The sequence below is a fragment of the Lonchura striata genome, chromosome 4 (assembly GCF_050655825.1).
Source record: "Lonchura striata isolate lonStrDom1 chromosome 4, ASM5065582v1, whole genome shotgun sequence".
Taxonomy (NCBI): domain Eukaryota; kingdom Metazoa; phylum Chordata; class Aves; order Passeriformes; family Estrildidae; genus Lonchura; species Lonchura striata.
Window position 1 is genome coordinate 11,102,515 of NC_140706.1, and position 17,269 is coordinate 11,119,783.

The 17,269-nt window shown below is 38.2% G+C and overlaps 1 protein-coding gene across 15 annotated transcripts in view; it reads left to right on the top strand.

Moving 5' to 3' along the window:
• Positions 1 to 15,584, top strand: part of ABLIM2 (actin binding LIM protein family member 2) — a 127,238-nt gene extending 111,654 nt beyond the window's left edge. For all 15 annotated transcript variants that reach the window (XM_021550652.3, XM_085578511.1, XM_021550655.3 and 12 more), the window contains 4 exons: positions 274 to 328; positions 1,660 to 1,724; positions 1,896 to 1,976; positions 13,840 to 15,584. In XM_021550652.3, the coding sequence (XP_021406327.2) occupies positions 274 to 328; positions 1,660 to 1,724; positions 1,896 to 1,976; positions 13,840 to 13,953 (315 nt within the window). In that variant the 3' untranslated portion in view covers positions 13,954 to 15,584. The remainder of the gene's footprint in view (positions 1 to 273; positions 329 to 1,659; positions 1,725 to 1,895; positions 1,977 to 13,839) is intronic.
• Positions 15,585 to 17,269: the final 1,685 nt, after the last annotated feature.

The following is a 17,269-nucleotide window of genomic DNA, read 5'->3' on the forward strand; positions in this document are numbered from 1 at the left end:
CATCAGCAGTGTGAAGCAGAAGGAGAAAAGTTGCAGTGCAGCAGAAGTGATTTGTGATGATGGCAGTAACACAGAAACACAGAAAAGTGACAGTTTCAGTGTTACCTTGCTTACTTGAGCAATTAGGTCAAATTTGAATGAGACTTACTTCTTTTTCTCTCACGCAAGGATCTGTATTTCCATTTTATATCTTTCTTTTTTCTCTCAGCAATGTTCAGAGTGGGGTTTTTTTTTGCATTTTGCTGCTACATTGTTTCTTTCTTTCTCTGTCAGCCTGAAAATATGGGCCAATATGAAACGGACCAGGATGCAAGCTGGGGGATGAAAGGTACATTTATTTTTTTGCAATATCATTTCCACTCCCCTTGTGTTTTCACCCTTTCAGGATTTTAATTAACATATTGCCATACAAGTGACTATTCTGAGCTCTTCCTGTAGTTCACATGATAATGACGAGCCAGAGACACAGTTCAGTATCCTGTTTATCACAGAGAATCTTCTTTTTACCTACCCCAACCTAAAGGCCTGACAGAAGTCTTGCATCATAGGGTGGTGCAACCAGGCTGAGTCAATAGCAGAATCCTAGATATGTGGCAATAGCTTTGTGGTGTTGGTCTCCTATCACAGAGAGGAGGAAATTTAAGATAATCATTCCTCCAAGTCTAGTTGGAAAAGGTCCATTGTGCTTCTTGGTTGTGCTACAGTGTGGTTAAAAAGTGCAGAGTTCAAAATGCAGAATTTATTTGCAGTGTTTTCTTTTATTGAAGTTTTAAGTGGACTGTGCACTTTATGTGGATCTTGGGTTGGAATTTTCAAAAGATTTGAAAAATTTTATTTCCAAGACACTTCAACTCATTTAAAAAATCTTACTCTAATGCTTCATTTCATGACTCTGTGTTGATAAAAATCTTTGTCTCTATGTTTGAATAGGTTAAAGTACAGGTTTTGAAAAGTAGGCTCAATCTCTGATTTAATTTCAGACCATAAAGAGGTCTGTGAAAACCTTTTGGCTATCCTGGTCGCATTTAATCACCCCTGTGAATAGATAAGATTGTGTAGTTATATCATATACAGTCATACACTGACCTAACTAGAATTCCCATGTGCTAGTGTAGATGCAGGAGTCATTGTTACCACATCCCCAAATCATCTTTTCTTCCCTATTGTTACTCCCACTGCAGTCAGCCCAAGTGCAGGGTAATAGCATCTTGTAATATCATATTATTTCAGTGGTTTTCATCTATGTTTCCAAACTGACATGCCTTTAATAATCCATATATTTTAACTATTTTCAGTAAAGAACAATAAGGGCAGGAGTTTTGGATGACAGACTGACATAACTCTGCACATAAGCCTCCTGTAAAAAGAGATACCCAATTTTGCCAGCCATACTCACCGTGTAACCCAATGGCATCGGGAGATGGATTTTCTGTAATAAGCCTTTGATTTCCAGGACAATTGCTTTGGTAATAGACAGTGATTATAGCATTCAGGGCATGGGGGTCAAATTCTTACTATGCATGCAGTTATCCAACAGCTATTGAGAAGAGAAAAATGTAGTAGCAGAGCACATTTGTGATGTACCTAAATTTTCATTGTGGTGACACCAAAAGTTGGCAATAAATTCTAAACTGTGAACCTGTTCTCATTCTTTTGCAGAATACAAGGTAAGAAGGGCTTTTCCAACACTGGAAGAACAATCAGATTCAGCACTTCCTAGCAAGGTTATATGGGTTCCTTTCTTTTATTTCATTTTATTAATTTTTGTCCCAGTGAAATATTTGTCAAATCAGGATGCAAGTATGTACCATTTTTTAGTAAGTTCCCCACACCAGCATTTCCATGCCTCAGAATTGGACTCAGCTGGAGTTCATATGCTCTTGTCTTTTTAACAGATTTATCCTTATGAAACACTTATTGTAACAAACCGAGTTCGTGTGAAATTGCCTAAGGATGTGGACAGGACCAGGCTGGAGGTAGGAATGATATTTACTCAACAGTTTTGCAAGCACTTCTGTTTTGCTTACTATCCTGGATATCCCTGCACCTCAGTAATAGCAGAAAAGAAGAGAGAAAAGAATAATATCATTATGTATTGTAATTTTTTAAAACAATCAGTATTTAGGCAATTTAACTAAAAAATTGCCAAAAATCTGGCAAATGTCTGACCAAATGGTGTTTTACAAAGATAATGATGAAAGTCATCAGTTTTGGATGATTTTACAGGGTATTGGGAGTTCAGGTGGGGAGTGGAAAAAACATGGAGTTTGTTTTGGTTTGAATTCATATTAAAAGCATCCTCATAGAATAACCTAAATATTACAAAAAACCTCATTTTATTCTGAAAACACATGGACCTCTGTTTGGTCCATTGTCTTATTCAGCCTCTCCTTTGGCTGTGTGATCTGTGGTCACTCTGCTATAGCTTTGCTATACCTTCCACACCTCGCTTGAGGTAGAGAAATGCAGATACAATCTATCATAACAGAGAGCTGAGTTTCCAAAGATCAAATCCTGAAGTTGATGTTCAAGCAAAATTCCCAAGGTTGATTTTTTGACTGCTCAGTTGCTCAGTGACAGGACTGAATAAAGATGCACCTTAACTAACCTATCTTTCTGTGGACTACTATTAATAAGAAGAGATAGCTCAATAAAAAATATGTGATAACATATTTTGGACCTTCATGGAGATTTATATTTTAATAAATTTACTGTATTTTGAACTTGATAATATGACAATAAAAGAAAAAGGAAAAATTACTTTTAAAACAAGAAAAGAAGAAAAACTTTGAAGGAGCAGAAAATTCTTCATTAAAGATCATTGTTTTCAAATTGTTTTTAAAAACAAGTATTTTACCAAATTTGCATACATGTACTATGTTTTGAAGTTGGTATTATGCTCTTGAATACTTAAATGTGCTTGTCATTTGATTTCCCAACAAGTAGTGTTGATTTGATTGTAAGGAAAAGAGAGCCTCAGTTATGTGCTGTTTTAAGTGGGGTTTATAGCAAGGTGTGATAGCAATACTAAAAAGCATGATGAATCTGGAAAAAGGAGCAGAGAGTTGGAGGGATGCTCCTCTGGACATATCCTGTAAAGGATTCCTTCATATATATACGTACACATGTGTGTATGTGTGTGTTAAATAACAGAGTCTGTTTAAACACAGCAGAGTGGTCTGCACAGCAAATGCAGCTCTAAATTGCTTTGTTAAGACAACATAGAGTTTGCTTTGGATGGATCATGCCTGCCCTGGCTGCCATTATCTGTAACTCATACACCATCCTCAGCTGGGATTGCTGTTTGTTTAACTTTGGAGCTGTTCAGTCTGCCTCACACCAGGTGCAGCACAGGGCCTGTTGGCTCAAGGAGCCCAACCACTTCAAAGATCTCACAGAGGTTTGCAAAGAAGAACAATAAACAAGATCTGCTTCAAACCTGCACCAGAAAAGCAGTGAGGGGAACGGGCCAATCCTGCTGATTGCTGCACTATGCTAAACACATGTGTCTGCAGGAAGGATCCTTTGTAAAATGTCTAACATTTAATAAGGATTGGTAGTTTTTTAAACAATTAAATTAGCAGAGTTGTAATAGCACTGTAACTACTGTAAGAGCAGAGGCAGTTGCTTATCTACATATTCAAACCATATGCAGAGTTGAGTGACAGGCACAAACCATTGCCTTCCCTGTCAGCCTCTTCCCCTCTTTCCTGACCCTTTCTTTTGTATTACAGAATTCCTGGAAATAAGTAGCTTTGCATAGAAAAGCAGCTTATCATTCTAGTTCTGCCCTTTTGTGGCAGGAGTAGAAGATAGTAACTTAATTATTGACTTGTGCACTCAGCAGACTTCAGGCTTGGGCAGGACCCAGGACTCAGGGAGCCCAGGACTATGTGGGTTTTTAAGGTTTGCACAGGAGCAGACCAGAAATGTGGATACAGACTACTGTCTGTTAGAGGAGGGCCCACTTCAGAAATCTTGGTATCTTCAATCTTTTGAGGACAGCACTGGGAATACTGAAACCATGTACTAAGGCTATATTTCACCCTTTTACCACTTGATAGACGGTATGATCCAATGCTTGGGCTCTCTGAATTAGTTTCCAGCTGATGTTCTGTTTTCATCCTGCACATCCACTGTCACTTGTGAAAAGGCTGGATTTCACCTACAGAAATGGTAGCAGTTCTAAGTCCATGTATTATCTAAGCTGTAGAGTGATACAACTAGGAAAATCTCCTAAGAAAAAAATTCATTTTCTAATACACCAGTATTTTTCTGATTATTTTTGTGGACTGAAGCCTCACCTTGATGTTGCTGCTGCAAATCAGAGCAAGTTCCTGGGTGTGATGGCTGTGGCCAAGGGTACAGGTGGTGCCTGTGAAAGGAGACCTAGAACTTCTGTGCTTCATATCAGCTGTCAAACCTTAAAACAGTCTTACTTATGTGTCAACAGAATATCTCTCTCACACGTGATGTTTCTGATTTCCTGGTCTACTTAGGAGCAGAAAGGTTGACTAAGTTTTCGTGAGGTAGATTTATTTAAGAGCCATCTCACAATTTAACCTGAAGCAGCCTCCTCTTTGTGAAACAGTTTGTTGTGAACTTTGAATGATCCATCACAGTTGTCATGGAAGGGGCACTGTTGTTTGTCTATGCTTCACTCTTCCAAGCAAAGTCTCCTACATTGAGTGTTCCTATCACGAGAAGTGAACTCAAGTCAGTGATATTAGCTCCTGGGGTCAAATTAAGGGAGGCTACAAGGAAACCTTGGCTAATGTTCAAGGACCACAGGAGGGTGGGGGTTTAATGTGTGGTAGTGTTTTCCTAACTTCACGCCCATTGTGAGTATTTTTTAGATTACACTGTTGTGCAAGAAATTTATTTTAAGGATTATAAAACATATTTTCCTGTAAAAATGTGTATTTTTCTAAGCCCAAGGGGTATCTAGAGATTAGGATGGCTCAACTGGTAATAAATGCATTCAAATAATAGTCATTTTTTCCTCAAAAGTACATGTAACTAAGCATAGAAACACTCAGCATGTTTTTGTTTGCGTGTCTTAACTCAGCAGTGAGGCAGAAGTACCCAGTGCCTTGTGCTCTTCCAAGGAGATGTTTATGCCAAGAGTGAACTAAATACATGCAGCACCAGGAACTGGTTATAATGAGCAGCCTGCTGATTTTTAGATATGTTACTGCCACTTTGGTTTTTGGATAAATAGCCTGGATGTCACTTTTGTATAAGCTGATTAGAAATGCAAGGAATTTACAGTAGATAAGGATTTGGCCAAGGAATTTTTTTAGGAGTTTCTCCCTACCACAGAGCTGTTTCTTGTAACGTTAGACGAACGGAGCAGCATTCCCATGAGCTATTCTTACAGGAAATGGTGAAGAACAAGTTCATTCACATAACATTGCAGAACAACCAAGCAGTAACACAGGGATGGATTATACAACCTGAGTGGAGAAGAGGAATTGCACCCTCACCATGTCTGCAGATGACATGAACTTGAGGGAACTGCAGCTTCTGCTTAGGTGAGCAGAGCCTCTGTTCAGAGGCTGCAGGAATGGCTGACAGACACTTCATGGAATTCAGGGAAGATAAATCCACATTCTTGCACCTGTGGCCAAGTAACACTGTTCATCAGGACAAGATAGGGGGAACAGCTCTGAGGAAAAGTACCTGATGATGCTGTTGGAGAACAAGCTGAAAATGAATCAGCAGCTCACCTTTGCAGTAAAGGGGTTCTAGGGCAGAACATACCCTCCCCAGAAGATGGCACTGGAAAGTCAAGAGGCAACAGTCACAAATTGCAGGGAAGGAAATTACAGCTGGCTATAAGGGAATGTTCCTCACTGGAGGAGTGCTGCAGTGAACAGGTTGCCCAAGAGGCTGTGGAATCTTTACCAAGGCATGCAGAACACAGCTGGTAAAGGCCTTGAGGAACATGGTCTGTTTTGTCTTTATAGTCTTCATGATCTTTAAAGTTGGCCCTGCTTTGAAGACCTCTGTAATTTGCCTAGATTGGTATATTCTGTGAAGATATAGTATAATTACAAAATGGGATGTTTTGATGAGTTTGCTGCAATAGCATTTGAAAAAATAGAGAATTTGATCTATCTGGGAATTTTTTATCCTTTTTTTTTTTTTTTTTTTTTAATGAAACAGTTAAAATATAAGTGTTCTGAACAAATTTCCCCATTTTGGACAACTTAAATCCTAAGTTTTCAGGACTAAGACATCACCTTTGGATGGTACACTTTGGCACATTCCTTATCTGATGCTTCTCAAAGGAAGTTGGGTTTACAGACACTTTCAAATATTTTGCAACCTCTTTTAAGTACTTGAATACCTTTATCATTTGAGCCTTGAGCTCCTAAAAGCATGCATTTGATACTTTTATCTTAGATTGGATATTGTTTGCCTGTTCTTCAGTCACAACACTGTTTCAGTGCACACATTGCACATTCATACTGGTTGTTCATGCCCAACTGCATAATTTTTTTTTTTTTTTCCTTCTGCAGTTGCTTTTATCATGGAGTATAAGATTTCTTTTGTGGTTGCAGGCTGGTAGTTTTGAAAGCCAACATAGTTAGATCTTCCATTTGGAAACCATGTTTTAGTGTTTTCATTTAATTTCCTTATCTTAATGTATCTTTTTTTTTTAGCTGTTTCTTTTGAATATCAAGGCTTAAAAGCATTATCCATTCATGCCTATCAAATGCAGTAGAAAGTAAATTATTCCACTTTTTGTTTGAGCCTGTTCATTCTTTGTTTAACTGAGACAATTGCTAAGGAAAAAGTAGTCTGGCATGTCAAATGGCAAACTTTCATTTGTTCTCCTGTAAACAGAAATGAGAGACTTAAACATGGGTGTGGTCTTATTTGAACAGAGCACTCACTTTAAGTCAAACATGCTTTTCCTCCTGGAACTGCTTGTCTGGATTTGCTTTAGGGATAACATTTTTTCCACTAGTTTTCATTCAGCAATCACTCTGGGTTCCAGCCATTTGGTCTTCAACCATTTTAGGACTTGTTTCCAGTAACTGAGGCTGAATTTTTAAGAGCCCAAGCTCCTGGATATCATTCATACAAGTAGCATTGTGTGTCCCACCTCCTCTGGAGCTCGGATGGGGAAAACAAGAGCAAAACAGGAATGCTGTGTGTTCTACAATTTGCAGTTTGGGGCTGGGTTTGAGGTTACAGGCTGACTTCACAATAAATCTCCTAACTTGGAGTGAAAAAGCATGGGCCACTGACTTCAGTAGAACTATTTTACACTGTTTAACTCAAAAAATACGTGTGGTGTTTCTCATTCTAGGCATGTGCTTATGTTGTGATCAGTGATGCATGTTTGCATCAGATTTCAAAGCCTTTTACAAAAGGAGCCATTATAAAATGAAAATACGCATTAGAAATGATGTGATATGATGTGAAAAGTAATTTCTGTGTGAGTGGAAACACTGTAGGAGTGAACAGAGATTAGATGTGAACATTTATATTACAGGTTCACTAAAGTCCAAATTAAGGGAAGCTGGAAAATCTACTTTAAGAATAAGATATTTTGTGCCTAAAACAAATGAAATTTTGAAACGCATTGTCTTCTTTATATTTTCATAATTTATTATGGATTCCAAGTTTGGTTTTTTATTTATGAATTATTTGCTTAACTATAGAGAATTTTTTATCAGCCATCAACTGAAGGCAATGCCTCATGTCCATGTCAGTAATGAAAAAGCTAATTTGAATGACAGGACGGTGGCATGGATTATCATCAGAGATATTCTGTGTGTATGTTATTTAGATTATATATTCATATACCTGAGAGAAATACTTCTGTTGTCCCAGCTTTTTGTACCTTTATGGATGACTTGGCTGGGAAAAATACTGGCTGTACAGTGCTCCTGCAGAAGATTTTCTGTGTGCCTTGTGGTATTTCCCAGGGGGTTTGATTGGCAGTACCCTGCAGTGGCAGTGCTGAGTGGAATGCAGCTTCTCTGTGAGACTTCATGGTACCCTGAAATACTGAAGGAGACAAAGCCCCAGATGCAGGAGCCTTGCAGGGGTGCTTGGGTGATGTGGGTGTGGGGAAGGGTCTCAGACTCCTTTCCTCACTGCTCCTATTACCCTGCTGTCCCTGGGCACCTTTCTGGGCACCCACATTGCTGTGTGGAGGGGGATCTACAGCTCCCGCAAGGCTTGACTGCACAACCATTTGTGTTGCCACTAATTGCCCTTCTCTGGGGTAGCTGCAGGTGCCTGCTGCCTTATCCTCTGATCAGCAGAGCTGCCCTAGTGATCTTTTGATATCAACTAAAGCTCATTAGGTGGCAATTCACGCCATTTTTGACTTTCCCTCCCCAATCACATAATTACTTAATAGTTTCAAATATTTATTGAGCGTGAAGCTTAATTAGGCTGTAGATGAGCATAACATTCAATACTCCCTTGGGAATGTGGCACATGGCTAATTACAGCTTTGCAATTAGCTTTGCAGCAGGCTTAGAAGAAACCTCTGAAAAGCCTGCTGAGCCCCAGCAGTGCAACAGAAAGAGGGGTGAAGAGTGCAAACCTTGTGAAAGCAAAATGAGGATTCAAAAGTCAATAGAAAAAAATTTCCAGCAAATTTTGATTGGCCATGTGAGAGTTTTTATTTGGGCTACCCTTGAGAGGCATGAGAGAAGGGAGTGGAAGGGCAGTGAAGAGAAAAACTGGAGAGGGGAAGAAGCTATTATTTTCTAAGTGTTGAAATACTTCTACAATCCTGAATCTTACTATAGGAAAAGAGTGTATCTCAACCACAAAGCTTGTGCACCAACTTGAAGAGCTAAGGCTTGGTTATTTACATGAACGCTCACTTACCTGTGAATAAACTTTTCTCGATAAATCCTTGTTTATTTTGAGTATTTCTCATACTGAAATCTCTGGAGAAGATACTGTAGCTTTTATTTCTGGATTATGTGAATCAGAAGTTGGAAGTGTTGCAAGGATTTTGAATAAAAACGAATTGAAATAGACAGCTACTTAAAATTACACTCTATAAAACAGAGTGCACAGCAGTGCCTCAGAGAGACTAGCTGAAAGAGTCACTAGAGATTCAAGCAAATGCAGTGTAGTGCTCAGCTGTCATTTCCCATGAATACAGCAAAACAAAGAGCAAAAGAGAAACAAACCTGAGGCTTTAAATTCCTCTAGGAATTAGGATCTTGATTTTTCTAGTCTTCAACTTATTACCTGCTGCCATCCACTGAGTTCTTTCATTGGTTCAGTATTGACTCATGAGGAAGTAGGATATCCTCTGAGCTTCCTGCATCAGCAGGTTTGCACATGAGGGTTCACAGCCAATTATGACACCAAACAGAGATGCTTGTGAAACACCTCCTGGTCACCATGTACTGCAGGATGGCTGCAGGTGAGCTGCAATTTTATCTTCCTGTGACTTATTCATACTAATGCCATGTTCCTAAGTGCTGGTTTTGGTTGGGGTCATTTCTTCACAGTGGCAGGTGTGGGGCTGTGTTGTGGGTTTGTGCTGAATACAGGGTTGATAACATAGATATGTTTTTCTTATTGCTGAGCAGGGTTTACACAGAGCCAAGGTCTTCTTTGCTTTTTCACCCTCCACTCTGCCAGGGGAGATGGAGGTGAATGGGAGGCTGGGAGGAGACACAGCCAGGACAGGTGACCCAAACTGACAGATGGGATAATCCAAACAATGTGACATCATGCTGAGTGTTTAAAGTGGGGGGTGGAAGGAAGGGGGAACATTTGGAGGTTTTGTCTTCCTAAGTAACTGCTGCACAGTGGGCCCTGCTCTCTTGGAGATGGCTGAGCACCTGCCTGCCCATGGGAAGCAGTGAATTAATTCCTTGTTTGCTTTTTCTTTCCCTATTGAACTATCTTTATCTCAACACATGAATTTCCAGCTTTCACCCTTCCAATTCTTTCCTTTCACCAGTGGGCGAGTGAGTGAATGGTTGTGTGGGTTGCCAGCTGCAGTGAAACCATTACACTATGTGTTGGTTTTGAGCATCTCTGAATTTCATTGAGAGCTAAATTGTTCTTGGGAAAAAGAAATCTCATTGAATTAAATAGACATTATAACTCTATTTAGAATTACTACTGGCTTTTTAGCACACCACAGAAATAGAGACAAGCCTCATTAATTTATAGCAAAAAGCACTACTTCCTTCTGAGATAACACTGTGGAGCAAGTATTTGAATGTGCAATTAATTACTTTTGTTCTGAGAGAGTAAAAAATGACGTCATGTCTGTACTGCTCATTTTGTTTGTGTTTCATAGAGGATGAGGATTTTCTGTTCTAGTGGTTGCAATGCAGTGGAGAGGTTTAGCTCAGCCCTTGCTTAGTTCTGTATATCCTCATAAAAGCCTCAGATTAATACAATTTTATCAAAATAACATGATTCCATAGTCCTTTCTATTGTAGTAATATCACATTTAACTGTGTCACAAATGCTGATATTCTGATGCTGTGAGCTCCAGTGTAGCAGTCATTGTAGTGAAGAATCATCTTTAAATTGCTTACCTTATCTTTTAGCAATGTTTTCAGGTAGCATCATGTTAACATCATTATGTAGCTTCCAAAAGGACCTCACTTACATACAGTGAGTTCAGGGTGTGGGCAGAACAGGACCTTGGAAGGTCCTCTCTACTCTTCTCAGTGTCTGCAACATGCCCAACCTTGCTGTTGATGCACAGCAGAGAAGGAGATTGAGTTAAGCTGCCTGAATATGGCCAAACTGTCACAAAGGGAATTAGGAATCATTTACTAGCACACTGTAAAACACCCAGACTTCCTATGTAAACAAGGCCAACTCTAGTAAAAAAAAAGTAATGGATGTTGCTTTTATTAGTAAGTTTGGCCATTCCTTCCTTTAATAGGCCAGTGATGCATTATTAACATAGCTGGATATTTTAAGCTGATCCATTCCTGAAAAAAGAAAAAGGAAATTATAATCTTGGTCTTGTAAAGCATAGCTTCACCCATATTCTCTCATACCTCAAGATAAATACCTTTCATATTCCCTGCTCATAGTTTTCAATTTCCCTTCTTTTGTTTGACTAATGAGAGAAGGTATCGCTTCAGTTAAGGCAAATTAATATTCCAATAGCTGAGAAGAAAGATGAGTCAGTCCAGGATTTTTTACTGATGCATTTTTCTGCCTTTAGGTTTGGGAATAGCTCTAGGTTTTAAAGTTTTAAGGAAAGACCCAACAATAGTGCAGGCAAAATTTAGCATCACATATACATAGAAAAGTGTGACCATAAACTTCTCACACTGGTGTATTCCCCTGGTGTTTAGACCCTTCAAATACTTGTAGATATTACCATATTTTACCTTAGTCATCATTTGGCTGAGCTTAGACATACTTTGGCCTTTTAGTGTTTCCTTGTAAATCAAACTGCAACCCATGATTACTTTGATTGCTTTTATTTGAAGCTTTGCCAGTTTGATGACATCATTCTGGGACCAAGGTTTTATTCCAAATTTGAAGACAGAACTTAAGTCATTGCTGCTTCTAGGGTCAGTCCCAAATCTAGAGCCCATGGTGCTTAAGCAGGGTATGGTGAAAGTTTCTAAGATGCAGGGACAGCAGCTGAAAATATATTACACTGGGGACAGACTGGCATTCTCAGAGAGAGTTCACACCAAAGGGAAAATGTTCCCTCCTACCAGAATTATTTCTGCATGTGGATAAAGCATTGATGGAGTAAGAATCTGCTAATATGGAAGTCAGTTTGTTAGTCCTTGAGATGAGGGCATATGTGGGAAAAAAATTAAAAGCAAAGAAACTTTCAAATTGGATGGATGTGGAAATATGTGAGCTTATGCCTTTCCCATCTCAGTCACTTTGTCCCTGGGCTGGAAACTGTCACCTGCTTTTGGACCAGGCAGACTTCTTGGAGGAGGAAAAAATGGTGCTGTTATCAAACAAAACTTAGTTATAAAAGACAGAAAATGAGTGTATGCAAAGAATGAAGGTGGTGTGATCTGGGCACAGGCAGAGGAGCACAGTGCAGAGCTAATTCATTCTGGCTTGGGAAGCTGCGTGTGGATGGAAGGCTCACTAAGCCTGAGGGCAAAGCAAAAGGATAAATGGCAAAGTACAACATTGGGGAGGGAAGGGGGAATTGCACAGCTGGTACTGAGATGGTTGGCAAGCTTCATTAGGAGGGAAAGATGTAGCAAGTGTTTGGCACTCTGGAGGAAAGGGGTGATTTAGGGCTCCTTGAGTTTTCCTCCACTGACCTCTCAGATCTAATGAGACCACAGCAGTTTCTTGTAATACATGGTGTAAATTACCTCAGGGAAAGAAAAATGGTGAACAAAATAGTCCTTTTAAAGTTTTATGTAATTTTCTATGTTTTGGAAGATTGGCAAAGTAGCTTTACCTGCAAGGGTATGTAGGCTTTCTCTTTTTCTGAGTAAGAACTACAGTTTGCCACTGCTTTCTCCTGAGTGAGGAGATGTCTCAAGTGTTACCCACAACCTAGAAAGTAAAATAAAGTAAAATATTACACACTTTGCTCATCCAGACTTCTTTTTCAATCCTACAGCCTACAGACATGTTCCTTGCTGTAGGGAGTTGCTAAAGTTAAACTTACTTGTATTTGTCCACTGGATTAACAGAAAAATATTCTAAAAAAAAATAATGCAGAGAGAAGTTACTTTTTCTTTCTGAGTCCAAGAGAATTAAATTCTGTCAGTGAGAGATTGTTTCTAAAATACATTGTCAGATGTTGCTCATTTTCTTGTGAAAAATGATCTCCTTTGCGAAATATGTACGGTGTGTTTGTTCCATGCTATGAGCAGCGCTTATGGTGGGTTGCTGTCATTTGTCAAATGAAAAGTGAAGGCTCAGTTCCAAGATCTTAGTCACTGTTGTTCTGAATATGTGGAATCTTAAGGGAAAAAAACAAGTCCTGTTAAAAAAAACCAAAACAAGTCTGTCCTTTCTTAAGAAACAAGAACCCATGATAACCATCCAAAGTAATTATATATAATGACTTCTTACAAACAATTTCTTTAGTTTTCTTGAGTAAATTACATTACAAAGATGAAGTCATTGTTAATAAATGGCAAGTGAAAGTTTACTGAATTCACTCACATATTTACCTTTTCTGTCTTTTCTGTGTGGATGCTAATAATTGCTAGGGAATTGTTACCCTACCTCCTTCCAATTCTTTATGTTGGATTTCTTCCCTTTTTCTCGATCTCTTTTTTATTTTTTTTTATATTAAAGCATGAAAACATCAAATAGAAGCGTATTTCTTGACATTTAAAAACCCCCTGCTTTATCCAGCCTTAACTTCTGACTAGAGTCTCTCCCCATGGATGAGCACATTTTGGATTTCAGAATTTAGCAGTATGCTCTCTCCTTTGTTACAAGGTTGCTATTAGTGGACCCGTGTGGTGTCCAGTGCTTTCATTAAAGATCAAGGCAAAACAAATCGAAGTCTAAAATTACATTGTTATCAATCTCTCTTAAGTCCTGGAATAACTTGAATTTGTCTCAGTGTGCTCTGTCATCAGGCACCCTGAATAAACATACTTTTTCCCAAAAACCATGTCTTCTGTTCAGTTAGAACTATATTGAAAAGATTACTTTTTTTCAAAAGTCAGTATTGCTATCAATAATTTCATTTCCCAGCTACTCTGACCTCATTTGGTTTTGATGCAGTCTCTTCCAGAAACAATTTTGGAATTTAAATGCAAACCCTGATGCATTTTTTTGTAGTGTGTTTTAAAACTTAGGGCAGCAATATTCCTGTGCACAGACAAGCTTAATGATATCTTTTGTATTTTCATTTTCAAGAGGCATTTATCCCCTGAAGAGTTCCAGGAAGTCTTCAAAATGAGTATTGAGGAATTTGATCGTCTGGCACTTTGGAAGCGGAATGACCTGAAGAAAAAGGCCCTGCTTTTCTAAACCCTCCCGGATAAAATATGTGCTTAATCAAAACAAAAATAGTCTTGCCAGAACTATCACATGCACTTGCTGTTGAACCATTGTCCAGCTTCATTGTGTTAGTATGTGTCAGGGAAACAAGACAGATTAGATGGTAATGTGTTGGGATACAGAGAATTTGCTAATCTTGCATTTCCAGCTGGTTTTGTCAGTAACTCCTGGTCCTACCCAGTTTACAATGTGCAAAAAATCTAGCTTTAAATTTATTGTTGCTTGCATTTGTTGCTTGATGCAAATGGAAATTCTGAAAGGAAGAGAAAAAAGTGTATCTGTACACAGGAAATACATCCAACATTTTGTTTCATTCAGTTTTATAATGCAATTTTTACAAAATCAAGTAAGTAATTTTCCAGCAGGGGATCAGATGCTATTAAAAATATGGTAGAAGCCAAAGAAAAGCATATCCGCAAGCAATTATTGCAGTTGTTTATCTGTGGTACTTTTTAAGAATGAAAGCAGAAATATGGAAGCACCTTAATTCTACTTCTTATATTTAAACACAGTGTACTCTTTAAAAGATAGTATTTGTCTAGAAGGTAACTAGCTATCTTTAATTACAACACCAGAGTTTTTATTTTATTAAGAATATATTGTGACATAAAACAGTTATAATTACTAAAATGTATACAGACCTACTAAGATTTAGTTCCATTCATCAGGAAAACTGAAGCCTTATGCAAAACTGGTTGAAGAGTGTATTGTGCCAGTTGACTGTGTTTTCCTACTAGCTTGGGGTGTTTGAAGAATGTTTTTTTTTTACATTTCATGCTGATAAAATACCATGTAATCTTAATTACTATGTAGATAGATAGATCTATCTATAAAAGAATTATTTTCATTTATATATGTCCTAAGTGAAGGCATTCTTACTTTCTCAACTTTCCAGCTTTACACAGTGAGCCCTGAGAATTGTGATGGCATTTGGTAGATGTGGAAATGGAACAGTTCAGCATAAAATGTAACAAAAAAAGCTTGGTGTGCTCTATCAATAATACAGACAATTAGAATCAAATCCATAAAACCCTCATGCATTACTATTTGCATGTTTCTGTACAAGTCAATTTGAAAAAAACCAAACTATGTGATACTGGTGCAGTACCTTGAAACTATCTTAAATAACAAGCAAAGCTAACAAAATCTAAGCATTTGATATAAGTGTTAGACCTTAATATCTCTTCCAGCTGAAAGACTGTATTAAATTTAATAGTTTCATTTGGTCAGAGGTATGGTTGCTGACAAAGAATGTTTTAAAGTGAGTTGTTAGGTTTTTGTGATACTAAATGAGCATTACAAAAAGTACATTTTTCAGCCATGTGTCAGTATTCTGCATTTTTACTGCCTTGGATGTTTGTACTCACCTCCTACTTCACTATGTCTTTTTGCATTTCCTTAAGGTAACTGGTTAATATATGCACTACAAAACACTATTTCAACTGACCCAGCATTGGAAAAATCATAGCATTGAACATGCCTTCTTCCAACTTACTTTCAAAGTCCATGCTGTTGGAAATAAATATTTTCTCATTACCTAAATGTTTTGTCTGATGATAAAAATGTTTAAAAAAATTCATTAAAACAAAGACATAACTGAATGACTTTGCTAATGTGTGTATAATTTTTTTAGATCATATTGCTGCTTTGGATAGGGTCTTCCCATTAACTAATGTAAATAATATCTAATTTGCATTAAATTTGCTCACTGAGGAGAGCATTGAGTGTACTTCTGAATGTCAATTTATTGTAAAGTCTTGATTTAAACAATCTGTCAAGCAGCTGTCACATCTCAGCAAGCAAAAGTTGCTTATGCTGGTGATGTACAGAACCACCAGCCTGTGTGGAGAGTCATTAGCCAGTTTCAAATGACAGCTCCCAATCTTGTGTAGACCACATCCATGAGGCTCTTCAGCCTCAAGTATCTTGTTGCATTGTTTTGAGAAAACTGGCAGCCCATTGAAACGGGCCAATCCAAAATGTGACCAGCAGGATCCATTGCAACTAAGAAAAACTAAATCCAGGAGAATAATTGACTGGAGAACTATTATGAGGAAGTCTGACGTTGCCGATCTTCTCATCCACACATTCCTGGGACATCATATTGATTACAGACATCTTCTCAGTGATTAAGAAAATCTCAGGTTGATCAAAGAAATCCACGTATCAGTGCAGATCAGGTTTAGTATGGATTTTCATAAGTAATTTGAAATTTTTTTAACCACAGCAGCTTTTGTACTGGTGTAAGATTCAACCTATGCTGAAGGAAAAAGTGCATTACTGAGCACCACAGGCAATCAACAGCTCTGTGCTGCTCTACTGTTTTATGCACCAGTAGATGTGTGGCTGATTACAAGTGAGGATGCTGAGCTCATGTGAGGTGTGACCCATTTACACTGTTTTGGGACAGTTCATCTCTTATAATGTCAAGCCTTAAAATTGTCTCTTGAAGGTCCTCGTCCTGCCTGAGCTAAATCAGGTAGAATTTTTGTTTAATATACCTCCATCTAGATTTTTTAGCTCATGAGGATTAGTTCTTACCACAATGCCCAACTCCATTAGGAGTTGTACCCCTTCCTCTTTCTATATTTGCAGACAAATTCCTTTATCATTCTATGCTTCCTTTTATGGTCAGTGAGGAGAAAAAAAGCTCTTCATTCACATCCTAATGTTCAAAATGCAAGATGAATTGCCCCAATCATATTCATGTCCACTGAATATAAAGAAAAGCAATCCCTCTGCAGAAGAACACACTGCAGGCTACCTAATCTTGGATTAAATTAATTCTATGCCTACAGTCTATTGGGGGACATAACCAGTTTTTTCCAATTGGTAGAATACCAATCTTAAAACCACTGGCAGTTCCTAGACCATGTTACCAAATCACTCTCAAGCATTCAGGAAAGTACTTTGAGTTGCACAGATCTCACAAAACTCCTGAACACAGTAATTTTTTGTGCTCATTATACTATTCACTAAACAGGCATGCATTCAATGCCAAACACGCAAAAATGTTTTAGAAGACAGTCAGTTTATCAACATACGTTCCTACTACCAGCCAAAACCAAAATGGAATTTTGGCTTCCATACACAAAACCTTTGCTGACTTTAGATGAAGTACTCTTGTGTGTCCTTATTTCATTTCCATGAAAGTTTGAAATGGTCTGTAGATGTCTGTTCCGTGCAAAGGTGGCACAGCTCAGTAAGCTGTTTGTGTTTTCACATGATACATGCCAGTGCATCACTCCATATTTAAAGCATCTACTCTCATATGGTACTGACCTAT